Genomic DNA, 20,944 nt, shown 5'->3' with positions numbered 1-20,944 from the left:
GAATAGTGACATGTCCATGATGGTTGGGAGGCAAGGTGCTATAAGATTTTAATATTTCATGATAACCTCATGATATGATCCTTGGATTACATTTACAGAAAATATTTCTAAATAAAGGAAAAAATAGTGCATCCGGGTCTAGAGGCTTACGATTGGGTTGCAATGAGCAGTCTATAGAATATAATTTGATATTGTCTTAGCATGTAACATTAAGATTGAAATTTAGTAGTTCTGTGAAAATTTTTTTGAGTATTGATGATTGGTACATCATAGGCCTTCCAATAATTTTGTTAAAATTTCACCACATTGATGAAAAAATGAACTTTGTTTCATTGTGCATGACAAAAGGAGAGGGTCTTAGTGATAGATAAAGTCTATTTAATAAGAAACATATGTTAAATGTTAATATTTTAAAATTTATGATGTTTAGTGAATCACAATAATTATATTTGAAGTATTTTTTATATTAAAGTCCAGTTTCTCATGAATTTAAACAAGTTATTCTTACTAGGAAAAAAAGAAAACTTGGGTATCATTTTTTTAAGTTAACAATCCAAAGAAAAACTGAGGTGCATGAATCAAATAAGATGTGGACTGGTATTTATTTCACCATTTATAAATCTTAATCATTTAATTTCCCTTTTTATCATCCAAATACCTCTTTTCCTACAAATTTGAGAATGAAAATGATAGTTACATGAACATAAATATAAAATGGGAAATACCCGAACGAGAGAATATAATAATCATCTTCATACTGATGGATATTATGTGGCTGTCAAGCGTAATCACACCACAATATTTTTATTTAAGTTCATTATTATTCAAATGTGATGTTTATAATGAAGTCCATAAATGTAATGACCTAGTGAATTATGATGGGATCAGAATATTGTGACCACTAGTCATTAACATGTATTCTAAATATTCCTTTTAGATGGATAATCAAGATGGACATCGAATTATCCAGAAAGAATAACACTGTTTGATCCTACTTATACGATAAATAAGGTTGATCTTGTGGCTGTTAGTCAGTTGACACTAAGAATAGATAATGGGTGTTCTTTGGAAAAAGAGTTCACTAAATTAATCTGAATGAATCTCTGAATGGTATTATACCTAAATGTCTATCATGTTGATTCATGTCACGGTTATATAAGTGAACAATTGACCTGAGATACCAAAGATATATCATGGATAGATAACTATATTTTGACTACGACTTACGAGTCTCTAACCACGGGATTCCAACAAGTCATAGCTTGGATATAAGAAGAAGTCCATAAAGATGATTGAGTGGTCAAGAGCGGATCATCCACCTTGGGTATAAGAGGAGATTGACCCAAGGAAGATGTTGCATCTAAATCCCTGGCTAGGGTGGTGAGGATATTGGAGAAGGTGTTCTCCATTGTTACCCACTATACACTAGTACTTATCAAATGACAGATTAGGTTTTTATGATCAACCATATCCTAAGTCGTTCGAGAGTCTCGCACGGATGAAAGATTATACATATATGGTAACTGATAAGTGGTGAAGGTTCCGTGAGAGAGTTTGACCACAACTCAATATCTTCTAGAGCATGAGGTGTACTTTGGCACCCCACAGACTGAAAACTTAACCTATTGATTAGGTTAAATCGATCCTTAGTTAATTAATCTATATGTTGATATAGTTAATTAATAAGGTTCATTAAAAATTGTTATTGGGCCACTAAAGTTAATAATTATAATGATATATGGGCCTAGAGTCACACACTTAAGATCTTAGGGGCATTGGTGAATACATTTTACTTAATGGGTTTTTATGAAAAATCTTAAGTAAAATATAAATAGGGAAAGGGGCACCCATTTTAGACACTCAGGCCAGCCAGAGTTGGGAGCCCCCCTTTCTTCCTTTTGAGCTTTCTCTACTCATCAATGAGAGAGTCTTCATGGTGAGAATGTCTACAAGGATTTGACGAAGAGTTGGAGAAGAAAAAGTGGAGATCAAAGAGCAACTTGATTGTATGGATACTACTAGAGGCCGGGCACGTGAATGGCTTCAGAACAATCTCAAAGGGAGCAAGTCAAGGGTGGAACAAGTTCACCGCAAGGAACATATGCTATAATACATTTTAGAGATAGATTTGGAATCGATCAATGCTTCCGTTGCATAGAAAAGTATTTTCTATCATTTAATCGAGGCACCAAAACCAAACACATACATGAAAAAACCCATAACATATATTCCTTATGTCTTTCTCTTCAAGAAAAACTTTAAAAGCTTTGATGGATGCAAAAACATCGCAGTCAGAGGAAAAATATTGCTTGAAATTGAAGAAGAAAATACAAAGGTTGGAATTGATTCCTTTGTAGGAAATCAATGTAGTCTCAAGTAAGTTTTATGACGTAGGAATGACTGATATTTATTTTTTGAAATCCAAAACTTATCAAACATTCCTTCTCCATGCATTTGATGTGATATAGCTGATTTTTTTATGTTGGTACATTTCTAAAGGCTTTATCATTTATTTCAATAGACTGAATTGATGGAGGAAGATATTTTTAATGTTAAAACCAAATTGGGATTTAATATCCAGATATGAAATTGGCAGAGAAAAAATTATGATTACATGAATGATGAAACATAAAAGCTGATACGGGAATGATAATCACTCTGCTATGGTATAATCCAAACAATGCATTGGGAACTCATGGTCATTTTCATGTTGTTTATTGAGATTTCTAATGTATATTATTTGATGGAGGATTGATTTCCGTACTCTAATGTGTTTTAAGAGGTTTCATCATTTATTCAGATTCCTCAAATTTTTATACCGAGTTTTTTCTCATGAAATTCAATGCATGAGAAAAATATTCAGGCAGTTAATGTACTCTTAGTCATTTCTGCCTGCTGCTTGAGAGTTTGTGTAACTTGACCATTAAATGATTTCCATAAGTATTAAAGTGATATTTTTTGTACCTATATTCTTATTATTTTCTATTAAAATAATGATGTCCAAGTATATTGACCAACATCATGCACTCAATAGATTTTTATATATTATTGTAATTTTACCTAAAAAATGTGACTTTATGAGGGCTGCATTTTTCTATTCGTAAACTGATGGCCTTAAATTGGTTTAAAAAATAAAATTTCTTTTGTGTTTTAATAATTTGAATTCATCAATTAATAATATTTCTATTTTTCGTTTGGTGAATAGTAACAAATCTACCATCTAAACATATTATGATAATTTTATCAAGTCAATCCCATCGGTATACTATAGCTCTTCTAGAAAAAATGATATTGAATTGCATAGTTTTATTTATTTAAATTCTTCAATTAATAATATTTCCATTTTTATTTAGTGAACATTTAAAAAACTACCATCTAAACATATCATGAAAATTTTATCATGAGAATCACATTGGTATACAATAATTTAATTTCATCAATTAATAATATTTCTATTTTTATTTAGTGAACATTTAAAAAACTACCATCTAAACATATCATGAAAAATTTATCATGCGAATCACATTGGTATACAATAATTTAATTTCATCAATTAGTAATATTTCTATTTTTATTTAGTGAATATAAACAAATCTACCTTCTAAATGTATTATGACAATTTTATCATGAAAATCGCATCAGTATACTATATCTCTTCTAGAAAAAATGACATTGAGGTGCATATTTTTCTTTTTCACAATATATTTCTGTGACAGTATGCTCAGTTATTTTCAGATATGAGGTTAATTTTCTATTTTTTCAGGATTACAAAATTAAATTAATATAAAGTTTATCCTAACGTGAAAGTTTTGTAATGATAGTATTAGCATATCTATTATCGTTAACCCAATATTTTTCCAGGTGTCCATGATCATTAAATTATACCATCATCTTGAATGATAGGGTGTTTCAACATCGATATTTTTATAGTTATTGATTCCATTTTTCAGTTGACGTCATTTTACTGATGCTAATGAATATCAATAATAGACGGGTTGGCAATTTCTAATGAGAAAGGTGAAAAATTCCTCAAAACTGAATCACTATTTCCGAAAATAAACTTCATTAAATCATACAGGGGAAAATCAAAGAGGTTATCTCATTTGGGATCCACTCTTCACTGAAGAACACTATCCAATTATATAGTTCAAGAAAATAATCTTTAGTTGAAACAAAAATTGAAAAAGAACGATCAAATGGTGAGAATAATTTAAAGGAATTCAGAAAATTCCATGGGAATAATTTTTTTCTTCTCAAAGTGGATCACAATTTTCAGAAAAAAAATCATTAAAATGGTCTTTAGACTGTTCAGTTAAACCCAATAGATCTGATCACAAAGAACATACATAAATGACAGAAATACCCTTTTTTGTGATGGCTCGTGGCTTTTAACGCGGGCGTGGAGAATTGTCGGAGAAAACGAGCAAGAAGCTTCCCCCACGGCGACATGGATCGGCTACAGGTAGTCCGCTTTCCAGATCTATGCCCTAATTTTGATCCAATCCTTCTTTTTTTGTTCTTGATTCGTTCTATAATTTTTTTTGTTGTTTCTAAGTATGTTTCTTGGGATCGATTCGTGCTATAACTTGCATCTGGGGCTTTCATTTTTTAGACCCTTGTTTTGTTGTTGAATTTGCTGATCTGGGTCAATTCCTGATCTTTCTCATTCTCTCTCTCTTCATTTCTCTTTGTCCCTGTCTTTCTCTCTAGGCTGTGCCATTCGTTCCGTGTTTTAAACTATGATTCTTGGGGCTGATTCCTGTTGGAACTATCGTCTGGGGCTTGAATTTTTCAGACCCTTGTTTTTTTTTTTTGATTAATTTGCTGATCTGGGTCAGTTCCTGATTTGTCTGTCTCTTTCTTCCTCTTTGTCTCTGTCTCTCTAGGCTGTGTCATTCTTTTGGTGTTCTAAACTATGATTCTTGGGGCTGATTCGTATTGGTACTAGCGTCTGGGGCTTGCATTTTTCAGACCCTTGTTTTTTTGCTATTAATTTGCTGATCTGGGTCAGTTCCTGATCTTTCTGTCTCTCTCTGTCTGTCTCTCTCTTTCCTTTTTTCTGTTTGTCTCTGTCTTTCTAGGCTGTGTCATTCGTTTCGTGTTTTAAACTATGATTCTTGGGGCTGATTCTTATTGTAAATAGCGTCCGGGGCTTGCATTTTTCAGACCCTTGTTTGTTGTTTAATTTGCTGATCTGGGTCGATTCCTGATTTCTCTCTCTAGGTTGTATCATTCGTTCCGTGTTTTAAACTATGATTCTTTGGGCTGATTCGTGTTGTAACTTCCCTCTGGGACTTGAGATTTTTTTATTTCTTTTTTGTAGGCGGTGCAGGAGAACTATGCAAACCCCAAGACTTGTCTTTTCCATGTGCTATTCAAGGTTTGGAGAGATTTCTCTAGGTCATTGTTCATCGGTAGCTTCATCAAATCCGTCCTTAGCTTTGTTTTTTTTCCAATGTTTTCAGGCTGCGGCTTTGGCATTCTACATCCTCTCGGCTCTTTTTGTCAACAATTTTGTGATTATCTTCGTTGTCACCGTTTTTCTGGCCGCTCTTGACTTCTGGGTCGTCAAGAATGTCAGCGGGAGGATACTTGTTGGACTGCGGTGGTGGAATGAGATCAACGATCAGGGAGAGAGCATCTGGAAATTTGAGTCTCTCGATCAGGAGGTCATTATTTAAATTTTTTTTGCGTTTCTTGTGGCCGAGAATCATTCTCCATTGCTTCTTACTGTAAAATTTAACTTTCTTTCACCAATTGTCATTTTTTGCCCTTGTTTTCATTTTTCTGTGGTTCGTGTGATGCAGAATAATTTTCCATTCTTCTTACTTTTCAATTTACAGGTCCCTCAATAATTGTCATATTTTGCGCTTATTTTCATTTTATCTGCGTTTTTCGTGATTCCAAATCTTTTTATGTTCTTACTATTTAATTTATAGTTTCTATCTTTCTTGTGATCCAGAATTATTTTCTTTTCTTCGTACTTTTTACTTCAGAGTTTTCCTTCACCAATTATCATTTTCCGTAGTCTCTTGCGCGGATGAACAGGAAGGATTCATGGCTCTTTTGGTGGACGCTCTATCTCACGGTATCTTTTTACAAATAAAATGCAATTCTAGAACATGTAAAATATTATTTACAATACTATGAAAAAAACAGTTATTTCTTGCAATTTTATCATATTTCAGGCCGCCTTGTGGTTTCTCTTGGGGATATTTTCTCTCATAAGATTTCAGGCTGATTATCTTCTCGTCGTTGGAGTTTGCTTCAGTCTGAGCATTGCAAACATCGTTGGCTTCACAAAATGCCGTAAAGGTACATCTTTTCTTGGCGATTATTCTTGATCCATCAAACTTATCTGTTTTTTATTTTGATAAGCACCGATTTATGGCTTTACCGCATGTGAAAGAATGCTCTTCAGGAAACTAAATAAATTCAAAGGATATGCTGATTTCTAACGTAGTGGTTAATGAAACTGGGCTGTGATACATTAAAACCCTAATGAAGTGGGAGACGGATATAAATTGAGAATATAATGCTGTTGAGGAGTTGAAATTTCTTGTACTACGTTAGAGATCGAGTTTAAACTACTCGATTACAAAACTAACCCATGTATCTATTTCTATAAATTCAAATGCTGGTCAACGTATATCTATCACTCTTTCTTTTGTTCCCGCCCCTGTCTCTCTGCATTCATCTATCTTTCTATCTATTTCATTGTATTGTGAAGCTGGTCCATATATATATATATTAATCTCTATCTCTTGCCATTCCCAACTGGGGCCATATCCATGTCTCTTTCGATTCTGCAGCTGGTCCATATCTCTCTCTCTCGCTCTCTATCTCTTGCCATACCAAGCGGGGCCATATCCATGTCTCTCTCTATTCCTTAGCTGGTCCATATCTCTCTCTCTCTATCTATCTATCTCTTGCCATTTCCAAGTGGGGCCATATCCATGTCTCTTTCTATTGCTCAGCTGGTCCATATCTCTCTCTCTCTCTTGCCATTCCCAAGCGGGGCATATCCATGTCTCTTTCTTTTCTGCAGTTGGTCCATATCTTTCTCTCTCTCGCTATCTCTTGCCATTCCCAAGTGGGGCACATCCATGTCTCTTTCTTTTCTGCAGTTGGTCCATATCTTTCTCTCTCTCTCTATCTCTTGCCATTCCCAAGTGGGGCATATCCATGTCTCTTTCTTTTCTGCAGTTGGTCCATATTTTTCTCTCTCTCTCTCTCTATCTCTTATCATTCCCAACCGGAGCCATATCCACGCCGCTTTCTATTCCACAGCTGACCCATATCTCTCTCTTTCTATTCCGGAGCCATATCCATGTCTCTCTATATCTCTTGTTGTTAAGATGGTGGACCATATCCATATCTCTCTCTCCATCACTCTGTTGATGTATTCACATGAGAGGCCTACCTCTGTCTCTCATTTTATCTTTTTATCGGTTCCACAACTAGTGCAGGAGTTAAGAAAATCCATGTTTTGTCATCAAATATTGGATTCGGTCGGCCCTCTGTAGTTGTCCAAGAAAAGTCCTAGAAAATGACCATTTAGGTTACTGACTCCCTAATTTTTTTACTTTGTGAGCAGTAGCATCAAACTGGTCTGTAGATCTTCATACATGATTTTCCCAAAAAGAACCCGTTTTATAATTTTCTATTTGATTTCATTAGCAATTGATCATGTGGCCTATTCAGATAATTAAGACGGTTAACTTATTGAAGATTTTTTCTTTTAAAGAAAAACTTATTGAATAATAATTTACATTTTTCCTGTTCAATTATTATATTTATTTTCAAATAAGTTTCATTAAAAATTCCTTTTGCGTTATGTTATTCCATTTTTTTGCCATGATGTTTCTGCTCGAGTATAGTCTATCCGGGTAGAACACCATGGTGACATTAATTATTCATAACAAAGTCTGATTCAAACCCAGGAATTATTTCTATGTAAACCATTATTTTTGACAATGTTGCACTTTTTCAAGTGTCCCCTATCTTTCTAGTTTGGAAGTTCCCCTTTTTAGCAAGAAATTTGATGCTGAGTTATGCATGCTATCGTTTATTTATTATTGATTTCTTCGCATGTAATGCCTTTTTGCTCTGTTTTCCTCTAGGTTGGATGTATGTGCATTTTTTTGTGTGTCACTTTTTCCAAATTCTTATGTTCTTGGTGTGTAGATGCAAAGAAGCAGATCCAGCAGTTTGCCCAGCAGACGATTGCATCGCGTGTCTCATCAACGATACAATCTGCATTCAGCATTGTGTGATTAATCTGATTCTTGATTACTCAGAGTCATCTTAAATCCACCTCATGTGATGAGCCTGAAATTTAGAGCACTTACAATTGGTTTCAACTTTATGCGGACTATGTTATTATTTTTTCTTGTTAATATGATAACTCAGTTGGGATGAAATGAATGGGTATTTTCTTCCATATCACTCCCTCAGGGCATAAATCCTTAAGATTGATAATGCATAATGTGGCAGTTAAATTTCAGGTTGACATTACCTTGGAATGACTATTACATTCATTAATTCTGATAGTATTTTGCATCTGATCCAAGATAAATATTTTTTTAGTGCAGTAGCATATAACAAGTTAATCAAAGCGTCACTTAATAATTATTTAATGAACTTGTCACTCTCCCTTTACCATTCTTCATGGTGCACCAACTTCTACTTGAGTCCTGGATGTAATGCTTCCAACCCTATTCTGGTTTTATAAAAATGAACTAAAATAATCTAACTTTTTTTGTCATTGATGAGTAAGGTCTAAAGTATAGAAATCCTTTTGAACACACGGTTATATTTGAAACTCAGTGTTCACCCAGACCCCTTCAGACACCCCAGTCACTAACTTTTAGTCAGCCAATGAGGCAATAAACAGTTACATGTGTTCTTAAAAAAAAAGGTATAATTAGATCTGTGGATTTTACATAGGGAGCTCACAAATGAAAATAAGCTTCATTATAATCCTTAATTGACCCCCAGCTTATTTGAAATATGTATTCTAGGCTTTCTAAACATTAAATGCTAGTTCTGAATAACCAGTTAGGCATATTTTTTATTTATCATTACAATGGTTAGAATAGCCTTCTGTTGCCTTCGTTCTTGAGTTATAAATATTTTTTGGATAAATATAAAAGTCATGTGATATTATTTCATTGGTCATTGACTTATAACAACCAGTGAAACCTTGTGCACTCAGGAACTGTGTTCAAGTCAACTTTGAAGTCTCCTATAATATCCACCCTATTCATTCGGAAAGTATTTTGCAATTACATGCTACACACATCAAGATTTAATTCTATGAGCCTATTATCTCACTTTATTATAGCCGACTTAGTACTGAACCAATTTCAACATTATTGTAATAGTTGTACATTGGTTTCACGGAGTGCTTATCTTTCCTACTTCACTTGGAGACCATATCTTAATGTTTCATCTATTCCTTGAGATACTTGGAAAGAAAAACTTGTGCCCAAGAATATAAAAACTGATCCAACAGGCCAGCTGATCATATAAAAATTAAAAATTTTGAAGAAAAATTTGTGCCCAAGAATATAAAAACTGATCATATTCCTAAAGTACAGATTGATTCAGTTTACAATGTTCAAATATCATCCAGGGATCACAAGCAATTTGATATATTTTTAATGACCATATTCTATAACAGTATATTAAAAATTTATTTGGGTAAACTTGAACAAGTATAGCTGAGTAACCAAACAATCTCAATGTCACAAAACTACATTAAATTGAGGCTAAGTTGAAAAACTAATTTATATTTTTACTGACCATATTCTATAACAGTATATTGAAAAAATATTTGGGTAAACTTGAAGAAGTATAGCTGAGTAACCAAACAATCTAAATGTCACAAAATTACATTTAATTGAAGCTAAGTTGAAAAACTAATTTATTTACAATAATTGTCTACTTATTTTACAGGACTAATTCTGATCAAATCATATGTATCAAAACTCACTTGAAATTTCCCCAACAAAGCTACGATGCTTGACAAAAGTATTCATGCTTTCATTATTATTCCATAAAATATGTCAATCATGGAAGGTATTCGTGTCCTCAAACTTATTCCATAAATTCAATCATAGAGGATATTAGGGGCAGGACACAAAAAGTTTTATAAGTCACAAAAATAAGAGAAATAAGCAACAATCAAAGGGTAACTATAATAATAATAAAAAGCATTCTGATCATATTTTTGTCATAAATATATAAAACATAAATTAGACACTATAGCCTATTCTGTTCACACCAGATTATATCTAAAACACCATTATTATTCATGTAAATAATGCCAACGTTTTAAACACTGGACCCTAGATATATTGAAAAAAATGATAATGGCCTAATAAACATACATTCATAATCATACACAAACAAACATACCCAATAAAGTACAGCCATGAAATCATATACTCATATATTTATGTTATTGTATAATCATAGAACCAAACAATCATAGAATCATAAAGTCAAATAATCTGATCCTTCAATAATCATATAGTCATAAAGTAATATGAACATCTTATCATGGAATCAGACAATGAGATAATAATAAAATCATAAAAGCAAATAATGGCTTAAAAATGTAATCGTATAATACTCATATAATCATAAAATCACATAACCATATAATCATAGAATAAATTGGCTCATAAAATCACATAAATAATGTAATCATTAAATCAAATAATAATTATATTAATAAAATCATATAAACATATATGGAAGTCAAGAACAAGCGGCAATGAATTTACACAAACGAGGATTTCGGTCACAAAATTTGGCGAGGAATCACTTCGATTTGATTGAAAGATGTTGCAGTGCATCTTCATCATCTCGACTGCCGGGTAAGTCTCGCCGATCGCGACTTTGAATCACACTTTCTGAATTTTTTTTTTGATTCCAGGGAGGTGATTCTGGAAAAACAATTGCAAGGACACCATGTGGATCGGTCGATATGCGATTGGTTCTGGGATTACGTCTCCTCCCAGGGCGAGGAAATCTCCCAGGTCTGTGAATTATCTATTCTTTTGAAGCGATCTATAGAATTATCACCAAAGTGATCAAATTGATGATCGACAGATTAAATTCTCGCCTTTCTTATGAATTTTGCAGCTTCTGCCGGTGATCGCGTCTCCCACTCACTACCTATTTCAAGTTTTCCGCGGAGGAGTCATATTCTTGTCGTGTACGCAGGTCGAGATGCCACCACTTATGGGAACAGAGGTTGGTAGTTTAAACCCTAATTTCTCAATCCGGTTAAATCGCCAAAGTTTATTTAATTGCGCAATCTTTGACAGTTCATCTTCTAGTTTCTCTGCAGAGTGGCGGATATTGTTACAGAATATCTGGGGGATTTGAATGAAGATCTAATCAAGGACAATTTTGTTATCGTTTACGAGGTAAACCCAATTTCGTAAATCAAAGAATTCAGTCAATATATCTATTTCTGAAATTCATCATCAGCAAATAAAATGTTAAATTCTGCGTGCAATCTTCTTATAGTTGGCCATTTCTTAGCTGATCCCCCTCTTGTTGTCATATGAAAAGTGAGCTTCCCCTCCATTAGAATTATATACTGAACTTTTTTTCGAAAGAAATTAGACTATGGTTTTTTCTGATGATCGTGATACAGCATGTTATCTATTTTTTTGATTCTTTTTATATCGTTTTTTCCTCTAATGCTAAATTCGGGAAAATTCAAGCTTCTGGACGAGATGGTGGACAACGGCTACCCACTAACAACAGAACCAAATATTCTTCGAGAGATGGTATCGCCGCCTAATATTGTGAGTAAAATGCTCAGCGTGGTGACGGGGAGGAGTTCTAATGTTGGGGCCACGCTTCCTGTTGCCACACAATCTTGTGTTCCATGGCGGAAAGCCGATATCAAGTCCTCGGGCAATGAAGTTTATGTCAACATTGTGGAGGAAATTGATGCAATTGTGAGAAGGTCTAAGTCCAAGATTTTACGGTTTTCCCTGTTGTCCTCCAATTGTTGAAAAAATCTTAGAAAACATGTTAAGCAGCATTTATTTGATTCTTCCCTTTTCTACAAAAAGATGAAGGTTTTGACGACCCTGGAAGAAAATATATGAGATTTTGATGATATGGACCCTCTTCTAGTTTAGTATTAATTTTCTGGTTTTCTCTGTTCTTCACTTACAACTGTTGGAAAATCATATAAAACATCCCAAGCCGTATTTATTTTATTTTTTGTTTAAGTTTTTGACGATCCTAGAAGAAAATATGTGATTTTGACGATCTGGATCCTTTTTCTTGATTGAATAGATTTGGTTTAGTATGGATTTCATTGAAGTTCCATGGGATCCTTACTCAACTTTATCAAAGTCTTTCCCTGGCTCAACATCTATACATGCTAAACATTTGAGATAGCAGTACAGGTTTTGATATATTGGATGGTCAGCTGTCGTTAAAAGGGTTTCATTTTTTGTTTGTTTACTACATCTTAAACATTATTTATTTGTTTTTTATTTAATCTTTCCCTGGTTCTTTGATTTTTCAATTTGTTTCTTTCGGTTGGATTTCTGTCCATACAAAATTCATGTATTTTATGCTCTTATTTAATTATCTTGATATCCAGTGATGGAACCCTGGTGAAATGCGAAATCTATGGTGAAATACAAGTGGACTCAAACCTTTCAGGTTTCCCAGATTTGAGTCTTTCCTTTGCAAACCCGTCAATTTTTAATGATGTGAGATTTCATCCTTGTGTTCGCTTTCGGCCGTGGGAGTCCCATCAGATGCTATCATTTGTACCCCCAAATGGATATTTCAAGCTGATGAGTTACAGGTTTGCTCTAGACCATGGGCACTTTACAATATTAACAATACTCTATTTAGAATTGTTGACTTAAAAAATATAACCCGCTAATTTCTCCTGAATCAGGGTAAAGAAGTTGAAGAATGTACCGATCTATGTGAAGCCACAGCTGGTTTCTACCAGTGGAAGCTGTCGGATGACTGTGCTTGTTGGAACAAGAAATGACCCAGGAAAGCAGGTTGACTCGCTAACAGTAGAGTTTCTGCTGCCTGCCTGTGTTGCATCTGCGGACTTTACCTCAAATCATGGAACCATGAATATCATTGCTAAGGTATGGGTTACGATCTCCAACCATTATCATGCGTATTTTATCATTTCGGCTTTATGGTAGGTCCCTTTCAATACCTGTAGCCCTCCTAACGAGGGTAGTCAAGGACTGAGTCGAATACTGGCTGGGAGATTCTCCCAGAGAGTGTTCAAGGGCCAATCAGGCCTCTGTAACTAGGTTAATGGGGAGAGTCTCCCTAGAACCAATCATGTCAACAAGAGAGGGATTCATCTGCCTCTCTTCTGGACTGCTAGCTGTAAACTCTCCCGGTTGCCTTCCTTCTATTTCTCTTTTCCATGTCCCTTTTCCCTTGACGAATGGAACTTGGAAAACGTGGGATGCTATTAGAATTTTTATTGAGAAGTATAGTGTTCTATTGTGGGTACAACCAGATGGTTGTTTCATTGAATTTACCAAGTTAATCATCCATTTGTTGAGTTTGGACAAGTTTTGGGTTTTTATTCAGATATATTTCTGTTTCATTTGCAAACTTTTATTGAGAAGTACAGTGTTCTATTGTGGGTATAACCAGATGGTTGTTTCATTGAATTTACCAAGTTAATCATCCATTTGTTGAGTTTGGACAAGTTTTGGGTTTTTATTCAGATATATTTCTGTTTCATTTGCAAACTTTTATTGAGAAGTACAGTGTTCTATTGTGGGTACAACCAGATGGTTGTTTCATTGAATTTACCAAGTTTTGGACTGTATCTTTCACACGATGCCATGTCCCGTAACTTTTGGTTTTCAAAGCATTTCAATGATAATGCATGAGAGAAACATGCATTTGTTGTATCTTGGTTGTGAAATCTTAGTTCTCTTTCCTTTACCTTCAATACCCTTTTACTATTAATATGTTAGAACATTTTTCCAAGAGGGAGAAAGGAAATGACAGTCTTACTCTGGGCTGTAAAACCGTTAGTATTTACATAAGCCCTAAAGGGAAAATGTCTAATAAGAGAAAAGGACAAAAAATGGTAAAAATATGTTAGAAAGCTTGGATACATTCTGGTAGATTATATGGGTAGGAGAATCACGTATATGGACACATAGACATATGTTTCCACCAGTTTCATGTGTCAGAAATATGGCTATTATTATAATTTCTCTTTCTTTGGACCCCTATCCCTATATAAGGTAAGGGAACCCTCTAGTTCATATGAGTTTCATTTTTTCCCCATATCTTACCATCTGTACCCCTGTTCTATCCTTTCTTTCTCCCTATAAAGTTTAAAACCATGATTCCATAGAATTTTGCTCAAGGTTTTCTCAAGGTTTTTCCAATGAAATGTTTCCCGCTTGAATTTTTTTCTCAAGGTTTCTGTGGCTGACTGCAGAGGTGTTCTTGGTCGATTGGGCGAATTCCAAAGGACAAAGCACCATGTCTCACTGGATCCCTAGTTCTTGAGCCTGGTCTGGATAGCTTGCATGTATGCCCTGTACTTCAAGCGAAATTTAAAATCATGGGTATTGCTCTATCTGGCGTTAAAATCGACCGACTGGATGTGAAGAACATGTCCACAAGTCCATACAAAGGTTTCCGAGCTCTCACCCAGTCTGGGGAATTCGATGTACGATCTTGAGCTTAATTATCCTTTTCGAGCAAGGTTTTGGAGGTGATTCTTTGAAATCTGTTCCTGGGAGGATTTTTTTGCCATTTCTGCCCCTGCTATTTGTATAGAGCTCATTGATTTAAGACTTGTTTATTTGAAGTCAAGGTGCATTGATAAGTACATGTTATTTTGCTACTGGGATTTCACTCATATTACCATTCAATTTCTTGATGACTGAGCTTTTGTTTTTTTCTCAATAATCATGCAAGAGCTTATTGTATTCTCAATTTGGAGTATCCAAGAAGAAAAAACGGAATATTTATAACTCTCTTGACTGCTCGAAGATATATTACTCTCCCTTGATTGTGCGTAGCCCTCTTGTTTTCTTGTAGCCAATACTAAAACCAGATAATTTTTAATAGCAACAAGCCTGAAGCTTTATCTTAATATCTTGTTGAAGGTATTTTCTGAACTTGGTTGATGACCGGAAACCTGAAAATTCTATTATTACTCAGATGAGGTTTCTTCAATATCACTTTATAACTCTTACCTAAATATCACCAAAAACGTATCAATCCGTTTATCTACGATGAAGAAAAATTGATTCCATTGACACATCTCAAAGGTGTACGATTTATCGTGTTACCTGCCATTTGGATTTAGTTTTAAGTCACATCTTTTGGGTTTCCCTTTGCAGCATAGTATATTATTATTTTTAAATAAAAGGAAGATCACCCGAGAACATAGATCAACATGATGCTGTTAAAATAGATAAAACGCTTAACACACACAATGACCAAAAAGAATCTCCCTTCAACTCTTTCTAAACCAGTATCCCATAAGAGACTCTATGTCATGAAGCACGTTGTCTCTAGAGGCCATCCTCCCCCCAAACACAATATCATTGGGATGCAGCCAGATTGCCGATAGGGCTGTGAGAAGCCTTCCCCATTCCATCTTTCTCCAAGATCTGTCTTCTCCGATTGAGTCTCAGAAGGTCTCGTACGAAGATACCACCCCTGGTTCTGCTGCAATGCCCGTATTACTTGGCCAAACTGACATGCAAAGAAGAGATGAGTGCATTTTTCCTCATCTCTTCTACACAACACATTTTGCTGAGTCATCCAGGAACATTCTTTTTCTGAAGGAACGTGTCGCTAGTCGTTTCCTCAACAACCAACCAAAATTTTGCACCATTTTGGGAACTTTTTGTTCCCACAAATAGCCACATGTGGTAATTGATGATGGGTCCTCTGATACTCTCCCTCTGATCTTTATGTAGGTATCCCTGATAGAAAAGGAGGTGCCACACCACTCCAGCCATCCAATGTCTGGCTCAAAGGTTTAATATGTATGAGTGCATGTTGCATGCCCATCAGTTCTTCTCCAAGATTGGGTTCCATGCTCCATCTCGATATTCTCTGACTATGGTGTGCAGATTCCTTGTGAGGGCATAAAATCTTGGAAACTCCACTTGTAGTGTACCTCTCGCTGACCGATCATCCAGCCACTATCTAAAAATGGAACCATATCCTAGTTTGGCATCAAAAAATTCTCAGGTGAGGCAAGATTTGTCTCATGCCTCACCAAAATGGAGATTTTCCTTGAACTCTAACTGCACGCCTATTTAATGATCTTCCCGATCACCAAAGACACCAAGAACACGTTGATGAACCTTCAATCAGTCTCTCTACGAGAAAGTGAGTTCAAAGTAGTTTTTACAAAACTCCAAGGCTCTATTTACACATCCAACTAGATGGATGTGAATAGGCCAGAAAAAGGAAGCTCTGTTCAAAATTTCAGCCCAAAACCCCTCGATTATCAGATCTTGAAATTTGAATTTGGATCATTCTCAGCCCTCCGATTATCTCTTTCCTCCGATTTTGGAAGTCCAAAAAAGTCAGAGAGCTATTTAATAATTTCAAAAATAGATATTAATTCATAAACATATTAGCAATATATTTTTTGAATTTTAAAAATAATACACTAAAAAATTATGTTCTTTTAGAATTTGATGTCAAGAAAACATTAAAAATACTTAAAATTTTGAAAATTCAAAATAATTCTAAAAATAAGCTTAATTGTTTTTGGCTTGATAGCACACATTTATGATCAAATGAATATGTAAATACAGTCATAGTGCCTTACTAAAAATGCGTGTTATGATATATATCTCAAAATCAATCCCCTTCAGCATGTTGGACGAGTCCTTATCACGTCTAGTCCATAGTTTCTGCTCCAGAACTCTTCTAATGTATCCATGACCTTTAACCTAACCAGCTCCCAAAACTTGCTGAAGAAGGATACTGTAAATCTGTCTGGTCTCAACGCCCCTTCTCCATTTAAGCCCTTGATTGCCTCCCTCACCTTATCTACAGAAAAAGGCCTGACTAGAGCGGTCTGCTACTCCCATACGACCTTGGTTGCCCCTCTACCCCTTCATTCCCACTGGCTTTGGGTCCCCGGTCTAGAGTCATCCCTGATGTGATCTGCTAGAGTGCTGCCCACGCCTTGTGCGCCATAATATTCTTGATTCCCCATCTTCACCTTTCATATTTGATTTAATCTCCTGCAGCCACTTGCAACCAAATGAAAAAAATCATGTGTTAGCATCACCCTCTTTCAGCCAGAGTTTCTGCATTCTTTGTCTCCATTCTAGCTCCAGCTTATTATCTTCATCCACCACCTTCCAGCCCACCTGCCTTTCCTTCTCTTCTTCTTCCACTAAACTTTGTGTATCCTCTAAATCATCCAACTGCTAGACTCTTGATAAAGCGTCCTTACGGCTGTAATTCCTCGATTTTTCTTCTTGACACCAATAAGATGTTGTCATAGCCCTATACGATACTTCCAACTTAAACATGGCATCACCCTGCCCAAACTGGGATGACTACCATGACACCACCTCTTCCATGAAACCCTTCTCCTCCAGCCACAATATAGCCATCTTAAAATATGTAGACCTACTTTGGGCTTCAAGACCCTCCCATACTATCTAGTTAGTCCAACAAAAATCTGGGGAGTGTGAGCATGCTGAAAAATGAGAATCTCTGCATTAGCTCCACAGAGCATATGTATCTGTCTAATTGGGAGAGTGTGGTAGGCCCCTTGTGATGCATTATGTGTGCATACAGTTTCGTAGGTTCCATTTCCTGCAATTCGACTCCTCAAATGAAAAGGCAAAAGGCTATTGAGACCGGGCCCCGTGCTACACCTATACCAAGTATATGAAAACAGTGTATGGTCCAGGGATTGCCACTCACCAGGACTTTGTGGAAAGAGCTTAATGGAGTAGTTGTCAATAGGTGTGCTATCACATTATTTTGGGGGCCCCAAATGGGTCCCACACCAGACATTTCTAAAGGAGGCTACCACATGGATCTTCTCCCCCTTGATGGGAACCCACCCCTCTACACTACTTGAAAATTACCAGCTCTCTACTCTTGTGCATAGTGGCCCCATTCCAAGTATCTAAACCAAATATTTTCCTGCTAATATATCTCTTATGCATCTTACCATGTTAGGGCTGTAATGCTTTGGTTCAGAGTGATCTCACCTTCACCCATCCTTCTTTGTCATTTTGCCCCTCGTTTGGAATGTTGATTGATTCTATGTTCCATGGAGATTCAACTTTACCACCCATTGGCAGCCCTCCTTCCTTTCTCTGACCATCTCCCATAAGACCATGTCTTTCTTTGTTGGGTGCACCATTCCCACGTCCATATGCCCATGGCCCAATGTGTTTGCCCCGTCCCTCAAATAGGAATGTACTGGTACCCTACCAGTGGAATGGATCATGAGACTGCCATTTTCGCCTCCATCCAAGTGTGAGTGTTGTCTCCCCCCAACTCTTTTATCCCCCAACTATTATAGTGGTGTTCGTCTCTGCTGTCAGTCTGTTCTCCTACCTAAGTGTGTGTGTTGGCATCCTTTGTTGATGAGGCCATGAATACAATCTCATTTTAACCCAATTTAGGGCTTTCGACATCCTTTGTTGACACTGAGAAGGGAACCCCACAAACGCTTAGGATCAACGATATTTTTCAAATTCATCACTTCTATCAAAATTCTATTGTAATCTTATTATATTGCAAATCATGCGTTCAAACATCTACAAGCATGCATATACATAAGCCCCATGCATAAGAGCTAGTTATTTCTTTTCCCTGTGTTATCTTTTCTGCAATATTGCAAGCTCATTATCTGAAACAATATTTATTTTACGCACTCAAAAAACTTCAAAATAATGTATATAAACTTAAAATTGTATAGTTAATTATTTCAATATTCATTTGCATATTTACTATGTTCATTCATCAAAATAATCTATATATTGACCACACCATATTATTAAACAACACTAACAAGTGCATTAATCCAAAGTAGATATATCATTTCACAAATGATAGCCCATATTGATTCAGACATTCTTGATAACATATTTGACAAAAAAACATGTTAGTGCATGTCACCAGCTTTTTAAAGATAAATATTTTTTATTTAAAAATGAAGTTCATAAATTGAAATAATAGGAAAATTAAATCCAATCAATAAAATTTGATTATGTAGGTAGGATTATTACCTTTGGGATTCACAACACTGAATTGTTTTCATGTAGTTTTGTGATAATTTATCTAAACCACATCAAACTTGATGGTGGAAGATAAAAATTTACAAATTTCAAGTCTAGATAACATATATAAATATATCTTATAATAGATTCAGTGTTTATAAAATTACACAAATATAAGAAAAAAAATTAAAATATTTGAATGTGATATTCGCATATTTTTTGTTGTCTCATGAACCATTTTAGAGTAAATTTTAAAAACTGTGTTTGGAGTTTAGATAATGAATTGTGTAGAACTTTAAATTGGCAAAGAAGGAATCGATTCATTTATTCTCCAAATTGCAATCTGTGGTCATTTTAGTTCAGAGTTTATGATAGTAAGTTTACAAGAGATTTGGAATTTGGGAAGAACCTTATGAAATTTAAAATGAACATGTTAAACTTCCAAAAAAATTCAACATACTGGGTGGCGTTGGGGCCTTGCTTGCCCAGCCTGGCTGTCTGCACATTTGCTTGGCAAGGCCAGGGCACTATGCGTTGCGCTTGTGCGCACACAGCGTGCACAAAAATGGGAAAAAAATTCAAAAATGATTGTTTTTTTTCTTCGAAAATTATTGTCCACGAGCTGAATTCAAGTATTACAGTTTTATTTTTATATATATTTATTCCACCAAGTTAAACCCATATATTAGAGGTGTGATCATTACCATATGGTAGGATTCCCTATTGTTAAGCTCACTAATATCCCTTTGAATTACCATCTAGAGTTGGAAGAAAAATCATGTATGTGAGATGACCAGCGAAATTTTACAAAATGTTGTCAAGATGTTTAGTGTGCATGAAGTCAAAGCAAAAGACACTGGCCATATCATGCAATTGATACCATGCTATAAAATGAATTCAGCTCAGATTCATAATCTTTGGTATTTATATTCAAGAAAACATGTGAACACAGAAAAAAAAAAGATTTTTTTCTCTTTCTCATGTTTACTTGAATAGTCATATCTGCTTGGAAACAACACCCTTTCAACTTCATTCACTTTGCATGTCAACTTTCAGTTGATATAATTATTATTTTTATGCACAAGACAATTTATCTGTGATATCTCATCTGACTTTATCACAAGAGAAAAAATGAAGCTGCATCTTCATCAGGAGGAACCTTCTCAGATATTTTTGAAGAACTTTGAATAGGTATGTATTTCTCTCCAAGTTGTTGAAGTAATTGAGCATAAAACTAAAATTTAAAACAAGAAAGTTTAGATGCTTCAAATTTCATCTTCTTTAGTTTTTCTTATTTTTCAAAACTTGATAGTTAAGATGCTTTGAATTTCAACTTCTTTAGTTTTTGTAATTTTTAGAACTAGACAGATTAGATGCTTCGATTTCATCTTCTTATATTTTTTGTTATTTTAAAAACTAGATAGCTTAGATGCTTCAGAGTTCCTCTTCTTTAATTTTTGTGATTTTAAAACCTAGATCGCTTAAAGGATTGAAATTTAATCTTCTTTAGTTTTCATTATTTTAAAAACTAGGTATCCTAGATGCTTGACACAATGAGGATACTAACAGGGAAAGTATTCACCAATTAAATGAAATGTATCTTTGCAGGCTATTAAAAGACTTACCACTACTTTATTTTATACTGTCTCCCATTTTACACATTTTCA

At 35.0% G+C, this 20,944-nt stretch overlaps 2 protein-coding genes across 3 annotated transcripts; both read left to right on the top strand.

Moving 5' to 3' along the window:
• Positions 1-4,361: 4,361 nt before the first annotated feature.
• LOC144713355 (golgi apparatus membrane protein-like protein ECHIDNA protein) lies at positions 4,362-8,443 on the top strand. Its single transcript, XM_078587946.1, has 6 exons — positions 4,362-4,462; positions 5,324-5,380; positions 5,466-5,669; positions 6,029-6,088; positions 6,189-6,315; positions 8,188-8,443. Exons 1-6 carry the CDS (start codon positions 4,448-4,450, stop codon positions 8,274-8,276), a joined length of 552 nt encoding a protein of 183 aa, XP_078444072.1. The 5' UTR covers positions 4,362-4,447; the 3' UTR covers positions 8,277-8,443.
• A 2,335-nt stretch (positions 8,444-10,778) lies between these two features.
• On the top strand, positions 10,779-14,935 carry ZIP4 (Clathrin adaptor complexes medium subunit family protein). Of its 2 annotated transcripts, none has more exons than XM_078587927.1 (8): positions 10,779-10,886; positions 10,946-11,048; positions 11,155-11,265; positions 11,352-11,441; positions 11,745-11,992; positions 12,644-12,853; positions 12,950-13,154; positions 14,489-14,935. In XM_078587927.1, exons 1-8 carry the CDS (start codon positions 10,852-10,854, stop codon positions 14,732-14,734), a joined length of 1,248 nt encoding a protein of 415 aa, XP_078444053.1. In that variant the 5' UTR covers positions 10,779-10,851; the 3' UTR covers positions 14,735-14,935. The 2 variants fall into 2 exon arrangements, with proteins under 2 accessions (XP_078444053.1, XP_078444060.1); XM_078587934.1 differs by having other exon boundaries at positions 10,790-10,890.
• The last annotated feature ends 6,009 nt before the right edge of the window (positions 14,936-20,944 follow it).

Source organism: Wolffia australiana, chromosome 1, assembly GCF_029677425.1.
Source record: "Wolffia australiana isolate 7733 chromosome 1, ASM2967742v1".
NCBI classification, from domain to species: domain Eukaryota; kingdom Viridiplantae; phylum Streptophyta; class Magnoliopsida; order Alismatales; family Araceae; genus Wolffia; species Wolffia australiana.
The sequence above is the reverse complement of the archived record's forward strand: the minus strand, read 5'-3'. Positions and strand labels throughout refer to the sequence as shown.